This window comes from Botrytis cinerea, chromosome 1, assembly GCF_000143535.2.
Source record: "Botrytis cinerea B05.10 chromosome 1, complete sequence".
In the NCBI taxonomy this organism is placed as follows: domain Eukaryota; kingdom Fungi; phylum Ascomycota; class Leotiomycetes; order Helotiales; family Sclerotiniaceae; genus Botrytis; species Botrytis cinerea.
In genome coordinates, this window is record NC_037310.1 from 62264 (window position 1) to 71141 (window position 8878).

General features: G+C 44.6%; 3 protein-coding genes across 3 annotated transcripts; 1 reads left to right on the plus strand and 2 right to left on the minus strand.

Moving 5' to 3' along the window:
- Positions 1-912: 912 nt before the first annotated feature.
- Positions 913-3513, minus strand: Bcboa15. Its single transcript, XM_024690139.1, has 5 exons — positions 3256-3513; positions 2424-3182; positions 1909-2329; positions 1602-1851; positions 913-1517 (listed from the first exon to the last, which is right to left on the minus strand). The coding sequence occupies exon 2, from the start codon at positions 2984-2986 to the stop codon at positions 2447-2449; it is 540 nt and encodes a 179-aa protein (XP_024545907.1). The 5' UTR covers positions 2987-3182; positions 3256-3513; the 3' UTR covers positions 913-1517; positions 1602-1851; positions 1909-2329; positions 2424-2446.
- A 783-nt stretch (positions 3514-4296) lies between these two features.
- Bcboa16 lies at positions 4297-5286 on the plus strand. The gene has a single exon (XM_024690140.1). The coding sequence runs from the start codon at positions 4395-4397 to the stop codon at positions 4626-4628; it is 234 nt and encodes a 77-aa protein (XP_024545908.1). The 5' UTR covers positions 4297-4394; the 3' UTR covers positions 4629-5286.
- A 167-nt stretch (positions 5287-5453) lies between these two features.
- Positions 5454-7430, minus strand: Bcboa17. The gene has a single exon (XM_001545572.2). The coding sequence runs from the start codon at positions 7184-7186 to the stop codon at positions 6362-6364; it is 825 nt and encodes a 274-aa protein (XP_001545622.1). The 5' UTR covers positions 7187-7430; the 3' UTR covers positions 5454-6361.
- Positions 7431-8878: the final 1448 nt, after the last annotated feature.

The window sequence follows — 8878 nt, forward strand, 5'->3', positions numbered from 1 at the left end:
GTTCTACCCATTCAACTCTTTGGATTCGCTTTACACCAGCCCAAGAATATCAATCAATTTCCAAAGAATGATATCATTTCATTGCAATATAGGTGTAGGAGGGAATCCAGTGATGGTAAGTCGTGAAATCCATCGTACAAGAGTATTTTCTTCTGCGTTTGAAAGGATTTGAGCCATTTCGTGGGATTGAGTACGTGATTTCATTCCAGCGATCCTAGCTATAAGAGTTAACCTAGGAACTTCAAAATGCTCTGTAGCCTTTCTAATTAATTTAAATTCTTTCAATTGAAATACAATAATAGCATTCTATATCTTCTCTTCAATTTGAGAAGGTATAAGAGGTGATTCGATATACATAGCAAAATTTATTAGGGTTTGAAGTCAGTGGTGGGCTAAATTTAACCCGGTTCCCCATAAGGTATGTTATATATTATATAATTGATTAATATGTATCTATCCAAAAATCTTTATTATCATTTATTGAACCATAATCAAACCAATAATGGGACTGACTCTGAGCATTACCACCAAGCCAGAAGTAGCAGCCGGCCATATTGAGAAGCATCAGATAGACGGCGGAGGTGGAACGAGCGGAGATGATGCTGAAATAGGTGCTAAAGATCTTGTCCTTGAAGCCGGAAATGGCAGCCGCAAGGTAAGCGAGAGTGAGGAGGGCAAAGAACTTCATTTTGAACGAGAGTGATCGGAATTCGGATTGAATCAAGAGAAAGAGAGTCTATGGACAATTATAGAGGACCATACTCAGGGTCATATCTAAATGGCGGGAAGGGGGATGTGCATGGACTCCGGATCCTTCATAGAGCTGATCGCCCCGGTAGAGACGGCACAGGCATAATTTTGGAAACAGAGTCGGATCTAAGCTCCGTCACGGGATATGGAGAACTTTAAAGTTGGAAAAAGCCGACTCATTTTGTAGCCATTCACTAGTCTGCTCTCAAGATTGACGTTGGGAAAAATAGTCCATTCAGGGTCTTGCATTTAGAAACATGATAAGGTGATGAGGGCCGCAGAAGCTCTATCCAATTATAAAAGAAAGATCGGCCTGAATGGCCTGAACAGATTCCGTATGTTTATAGGTTGAAAAGTAGATACATCTACTACATCCTTTGTGTATTTAGCCTGTTGATTGTTGAGCAGCACCTGGTCAGGATCTGATGCTACGTTAAATTCAACCTCACCCGGCAAAGTGAAGATCGCAATAGAAGACCCTGAAGAAGTGTTTTAGAGAAATCAAGAGACTATGACAGAGTAAAGATCGACAGGTGGTTTCGGAAGCCCGATTAAATTTCTACTTGCCTCTTGAACGTATAAGCACGATCTTAATTGATTACTATGCTACATAAAAGAGTATGTTATAGCGCATGCACAGGCCATGAACAATCGTGAAAGAAAACAAACATCAGAGTGTTAACAGGCGCGTATGTTTGTAGTCGATCTTGGCTATAACCTTTCACCCAAAGAAGTGTCTGCAAGCCGCAGGAGCTCGGGATGTACTCCTAAATGTTTCAGATGATTAGTTCCAATCTCATTTGACATCACTCTTGTAGTCTTAAATCAAGTATACAGAGAATTCGACCAACCTGCGGATTTCCATATCCCTTTCATAGACTGTAACAACTATAAATACAATGGATGTGGAAAGGGGAAATCGAATAGGACTGTATGCCGTGCTGCGAGAGCTGCTGAATTAACAATAGCACTTGTTTATACCTTCGTTCGATTGTGTGTAAAGCATGCTGCATCAATACCCGAACTCGTGCACTGACTTCCATTTCCAGATTCTGGCTGAAGTCTAAGCATGAGTGATGGTCCGTAAGCTTGAAAAGAGCACTGCAAAGGATTAGTAATTTGACAAAAGAAATTTGAGAGTAGATGGGGTATACATACCTTAAGCAAAGTGCAGTCGCAATATTGAATGACTACTGACTTACATAATTATCTATATTGAGAATATCAAGAAGCGAGGTTATTGTACCAAACAGAAGCATGGAATTCTCAAGGATATACTTTATGTCCGCAATCATATCATTGCAGTGTCTGATAACTCGACCAAGTAAGTTGGCGGCTTGGCCAAGGTGTGCAAATGGGCTGATTAGATTTGGGTCTGTGTCCACAGAGGAAAGCTGGATGCATATCGGCGGCACAATAACCTGAAAAAATCGACAATCCTCTTTGCGCAGAGAGAACTCAGCATCCCTCCTTTTCACTTATACCATTATCCCAGGCAGATTCGCAGTTTGGAAGTATGGTATCCCTATTCGGATCATTGGTGCATAACGGCTGGTTGCTCGTTCCGACCAAGACAAATCTGATATCCAGATTACCAAGAATACTTTGGAAAGGAATAAAACCAATAAGGACAATAGGGGTTTGTCTTTATAACAAGGTACAAACTTACTAACCTGTCGAGAATGACGATCATCCATCATCCACGCTGTCGCTCTTCCCAATCCACCCAGCTGCGGACATTACCCCCCAATTGAGGGGCATCTTTGTTGTGCAGACCGAGCGCGACCCCTTGTCTCACGCAGCAACCGACAGTCAATGCAGCAGCAGGATAGATAGCATGGCCCACTTCATACACGGCTAACAAAAGATTGGCCTGAAGGGAGCGCAAGGTAAGCAGGCAATTACGCTCCAGAGTCGCACAAAGCTGCTTTGCGGTTAAATACAGGTCGGATGGCTTATTTTCATCTTCAGCTACGCCGTCCGGCACAAGCTTCATGCATAGAAGCAACAATGCGATATCCACTCTGGTTTTCCCTACCGCTGAATCTGTCAAGCGGTTGAGCCGCATCTTGCTAATAATGGGCATCCAGGTATGCGTGGAGCTGAAATATTTGCGTTTTGTCTCGTCAACATCGTCAAGATATGCCAGTACTTCTGCAGACAATATGACACTGCTGGGCTGACGCGTAAAGTCGAATGATGACCAGACTTCGGAGTCAAGATAGAAGGCCTGCATTTAGAGATCATGGTAGTTTTGATCACCGAGTGTAGCGCTAGAAGCAGGCAGGTCGGTGACGACATGTGAGAGCGATGTTGAGCTACACAGCTGTAGGATACGATGTCCTAGTTCATCAACACGAGATCGTAGATCATTCACGGCGTGTGAGGACTCTACTTGTGAAAGATAAGAATAGTCACAGAAGCGGCCTGCCCTAATCGTCACAAAATCAGTGAAAGTTATTTTACTGGAGTTGTTCGGCAAGGCAATGCAGGTATAAGCCTCACCTCACACATGGGAAGCAACTGGGTAACTCTTTGTCACACCGCCGCTTATTCTTCCGGCACGAAACGCAAGCATGCGGTGCGATATTATCCTCACTAGATGTTACTGTATCCATATCTTCTGCCAGCCTTCCGCCATGTAATCGTTAGACCAGGCAGTGTATAAACGTTGGAGCCGTGTAGCAAGAATGCCCATTGATTGAATCGAGTTGGAGTCTTGCTCAAGCAATCGCTCTCCTTGACCCAGGTGGAGGAAAGGACGAAAATGGGGGTGGCTTATCTAATCATGCGTAAGGAGTCAGCCACGGGTTTTCAATTATTCCGAGAAGGCCCCGAGCGGCCGCGTACCAGTGCAGATGGGCCAATGCGACCGCATACGGAAGGCTTGACCGACTGTGGTGAGGACTTCGTTCCAGAGACTCGCTCATTACGATAGGCAGACAAGATAACTATTTATAAGTGATCAAAACTGACCCATCAATCTCCTACCTTCAATTTGCGCGACTGCTAGACCGGCAGTTCAGCCACTCACTACTAGGGTTTCGCAGCTTGAGGGTCCATGGCGGCAGGACGGTTTAGAGAAATGACACCGGGCTTGGAGTTCGGTGGAATAAAGTCGAAATCACCGGATGGGCATGGTGCACAGAACAGCCAACTTGAAGCTATGTGATTGACTTTTCTGTTTTAGAATAAAGTGTCGACGTTTCTTTCAACAAACTTTATTCGTTTGTGAACATATTGCACTGCCGGAACATCGTCTTCCACCTTCACTTGTTATCACCATCGGCCTTGAATTTAAAGTCGATTATCTGGAAGTGGAACTCGGGGAAGACCTATATCTGTACTTTAGACCTCTTAGTTACTGTCATGTGTACGCAGACATCAAGAATTCAAGCAAATGAGAGCAACTTAAGAAAAGCGGCCGCGTGCGGATCGCTTCTGAGCTATGGATAGATTCCGCTAGTACAGGGAGCCATTCTCTAAAGTTCCTGTAACGTCTCGTCGAGTTTTATCTCCTTCGCCTCCCTGATCTAACATCTGTTTGGTTTCCCCACAGACTCATACTATATATGCCTCATGTTATTTGACGTCTAGCTGGTTTATTTACATGCGCACATTGGTTTGAATTGACGATTCCGAATATGCATATCATTCTTACTGGCGCAACCGGGCTTGTTGGCTCCGCAGTTCTCGTTGCTTTGCGGGCCAGGCCTGATGTCTCCAGGATCTCGATTCTCAGCCGCAGACCTGTGCCTATGCTGGAAGGCACAAACGACAGCCGGATAGAGGTGATCATTCACGATTTCAAAGGCTACGACTGCTATCCAGGAACGTCTACGGAGCGCGAATGCGTGTGTGTGGGCATTGGGCACTAGCCAAACCGCCGTTTCAAAAGAGTAAGTTATCTCACGTTTGCCCACGTAGACTTTTCTTGAATTGATAGTACTATGCTCACCTCCGAGCTGGAAAGGAAGTACATTCACATCACAAAGGATATGGCGCTAGAAGCAGCAAAAGCCTTACAACAGCTTCGAACTGGCGACTTGAATGCTTTCAACTTCGTTTATATCTCCGGGGAAGGCGCGACCAGCAATCCGGGTCCCTTCACGCCACTATTCGGCCGCGTTAAAGGGGAAACCGAGACCGGACTTATGAAGATCCAGTCGAAAGTGGCAAACTTTCGTCTGTTTATCGTTCGCCCTTCCCATGTGGACTCGAAGGGTCACAAGGCCATCGCCCCGTATATTCCTCAACCTACCGTCCTGCTACGTGCCGCCAATCTAGCTCTCGGTCCCGCCCTCAGGGGCTTTCTCAAGCCATATAATAGTCCAACAGCGCCGCTGGGGGAATTCCTAGTGGACCTGGCGACTGGTGCGCAGCAGGGTCGATTACACGGTGACGGCGTGGAATGTCGAGGGGCAAGTACAATAATTTCCAACGTTGGGTTCAGGCGCCTGATGGGATTATCGTGATTTCTCGGACTTTTCAGACTCGGGCGCATTGCAGGTACTCTTGGCTGGATAATCATCCTGATTCAAAAGATAGTTGGAAAGTCCCACTTTCTCCTGTTTGAATTATTTACAGCTAAACGTCTGGCCCTTCCCACTTAAAAAAATCTCGAATTTTCAGTATTACCTTATTTTAAGATCTATTATGTCCATAGAGATGTGTATTAAACGAAACCAAGTACAGTAGTTGAATAAGGCCGTTTCGGTATTCAGCCTGACAGGAAAGTGAACCTCTCGGGGCACTCAGGCGAGGTACATTTCTTGTGCCTCAGTGATAGCTACATTATAAGCCTTCATATTCGTAGATCAATGGCTTAGGGAAAAGTTAGGAAAATAGTAAGTGAAAAGTAGACATGCCTGTGCCGTACACAAAAAGAGCAAAAGCAATGCTCATATAACTTTATCAAAAGACGAGGAATGGTTTTGGACATAAGCAAGACTCGAGACTAATATGATATTGTACATGGTTTAGTCAAGCCACAGCCAGTAAACGAGACTTAAGAACAGAGCCATGATGCATATATGCATATTCAAAGTCAAGAGGCATGTACTATGAAAGGGAACAAATAAGATCAAAGATGAGGATTGTATATATCGCCTACCTAGTGAAGTGGAAAGAGCGCGATGGCGGTCTGACAGAGCAGACAGGACGGTAGGGTGAAATGATTCTGAGTACAGTGGTAAGCAGTGCAAGTGAACTCTACAAAAAACTGTTCTTTCAAAGGGGGATGATTGTTCTATTGTAGATGCCAGGCCAAAGAAGAGGCCATACAAGCTTATCTAATCAGATCCTTAAATGACCAATGACACCCGGCTCCGCCACCGTTCACAGTTTTCTCACTCCACCAGATACTTTGATGTGAAATACCACTCCAATATTACCAAATATGCTATCAAATAAGCATCTATACCAACCCCCTCTCTTTTTCAGATAGAACATCCAGAAGGGAGGAAAATCAACTCAGATAGCATTGATTGTTGGGATATTCTATCAATCTAGAAATGTATCCACAAGCCAAAATTCTACCTGGGAGATACCAAGAGGGAGAGTGCGAAGAAAGACGAGCTTTGAAAAGTACCCAGGATTCAGGCCAACCAAGCTAGGCTGAAGCAAGGCTCAGCTCGCGCCATTTTTCATCAGATGCACTGAGTACCTCGGCAGCCTTTCCAGCATATTCGACCGCATCAGGTCCAACAAGAAGGCGTAAAGGAGGCTCTTTTTCACCCAAAACCTTAAGCACAATGTTTGCAATCTTGCTCGGGATAGACACCTCGGATCCAGATGACTTGCGAAGAGATTCGGCAAAGGCGCCAACCGTCGCTTGGTACGGCTCGCTTACTGTAGGTACCTGCATGGATGAGCCGGCCCAATCGGTTCGAATACCACCAGGTTCAAGAACGGTGATCTTAATCCCAAACGAAGCCACCTCTTGGGCCAGAACCGTAGAGAATCCACCAACGGCCCATTTTGCAGATTGGTAAGCCGAAAGACCAGGAGCACCGATACGGCCTCCAAGCGAAGACACTTGGAAAATATGTCCTGACTTCTGCTGACGAAGGATGGGGAGCACGGCCTTAGAGACGTAGACTACGCCCATCAGGTTGGCCTCCACTTGAGCGCAAAAGTCATCAACGTCAATATCTTCAACAGCGGCAGTGTTGGCATATCCTGCATTGTTGATGACGACATCGATTCGACCGAATTTCTCATGTCCGGACTTAACGGCTTGGAGGACTTGATTATTGTCGGTCACGTCGAGAGCGACTGGGAAGACGCGCTCCTTGCCAAACTTATTGACTAAATTGGTAAGCTGCTCCGGCTTACGAGCGGTAGCGATGACAGAGTCTCCATTGTTGAGAGCAGCTTCGGCAATGGCAAGGCCGAGACCACGAGAAGACCCTGTGATGAACCAGATTTTTGTCATAATGGGGGATATGAATAGTGGAAGTATCAGTGTACTAGATGTATTTGAATTTGGATTGGTGAATGAAACATCGACAGGAGTACTACATAACTTTATAGGCGCTCAACGTTCTAGGCCGTTAAGGTCGGTTGCGTGCGTGCGGCCGCAATGTTGTCGTCATTATCCATTGACCCGCTCGAATCACCGAAAAACCGGTCGCTCGTACTATCCTCGTTCGGTTAGGTTACTGTCATCAGTAATTCACAGTAGGATGCAATTTTTGTGGTCATTGCTTTGTATTTTGAGCGAGGGATAGACTACCTAAAACCTTTAAAGCCGTTAAAACCTTTAAAGCCGTTAAAGCCGTTAAAGCCGTTAAACTCGATCCCCGAAAGTGACAGTAACATGAGATCATGATGAGATATCCAAGTAGCAACCTTTACGACACTGTCTAAGCAAGGGCGGCAACGGACTTTCAATCGTTCATGATAACACGCCTCGCCCCTGATGCTCACTTTGCCATCCTGCCTTTCGATATACCTCGTCACGGTAGAGAGCCCCAGGATACGCAACGACTTTTTTAAGGCTTATGTGGGACTAATTTTGCATAATTCCGTCCTCATATCAATTGTGATTATTCATCCTTATGAATCTATTTTGTGCGAAACTTTATAGCAGTTTTTGGCTTCCGTAGCTTTTGCAGTGGGAGAACTGCAAATGGCGTAATGAGCTACGCGCAATAGTTGACTATTCGAGCATCTATAAGCGTGAATCGTCCTCTCGGCTACCAGAGGCATACAATGCAATTATCATCTCCCTGGATAAGAACGATTTTACAGGATGGTCTCTTTTTATGGTCTCCTTGCACTGTCCGCCAACAACCTCAGGTCCATCTCATCCTACCGTCCTCTCTGCGACGTCAGAACACCATCGTGCTCTTCCCTCTTCAGTAGCTAGTTTTGTAAGGGGTGCTTCCTTATTCATCATGTTGTTGTGTTACTATCATTTCCGGAGATACGCCCTCGCTCTAGAAAACAAGAAGTGGGCTCTCAAAAATCGCATTCTACTGCGAATCACTGATGACAGTAATCTAACCGAGTCAGGTTATTATGAGTGGCCGGCCGCTGTTTCCGAAAGCTACCCCCTGATTCGATAGGTCTTGGCACGGCGTGGCAAGTAGTAAAAAAACATGCGCGGGCTTCTAGGCAAAATCCCGCCAGTCTGACCATTTGAAGCATAGTCTTCCGATTGGTCTAACTCTAAAAAATGGTACTCAGAATAGTGAAGTCATGAATGACGTCAATGACATCTTTTTCTATACAAAGTTTAAGTTTAATTAGTGCTTTGAAGTATAACTTTCCGACTAGTCCAACTTAAAAAAAATGGCATTTAAAATAGTGAAGTTATGAATGATATCAATAATATCAATGATATCATTTCCTATACAGTAGGCTTCAATTGCAGTGTCCTCTTGTAATACTGTTTTTATTAAAAGAGTGAGTGGAAGAGGCCTCTATGTTAACTATCTAGTTACGCGTGTAAGCATATTGGTCTTCCCGTAGTATTATATAAGGGAACCAATATACTTGTTTATGGTTTGTTTAATCTAGCTCGTTTAAATAATCATATTACTAATCAACATATACATTTAATGTTGGTAATTTCTATTCCTTTTAATACTCCCCTATAGAAATTACTATCTTTAATTTCTCT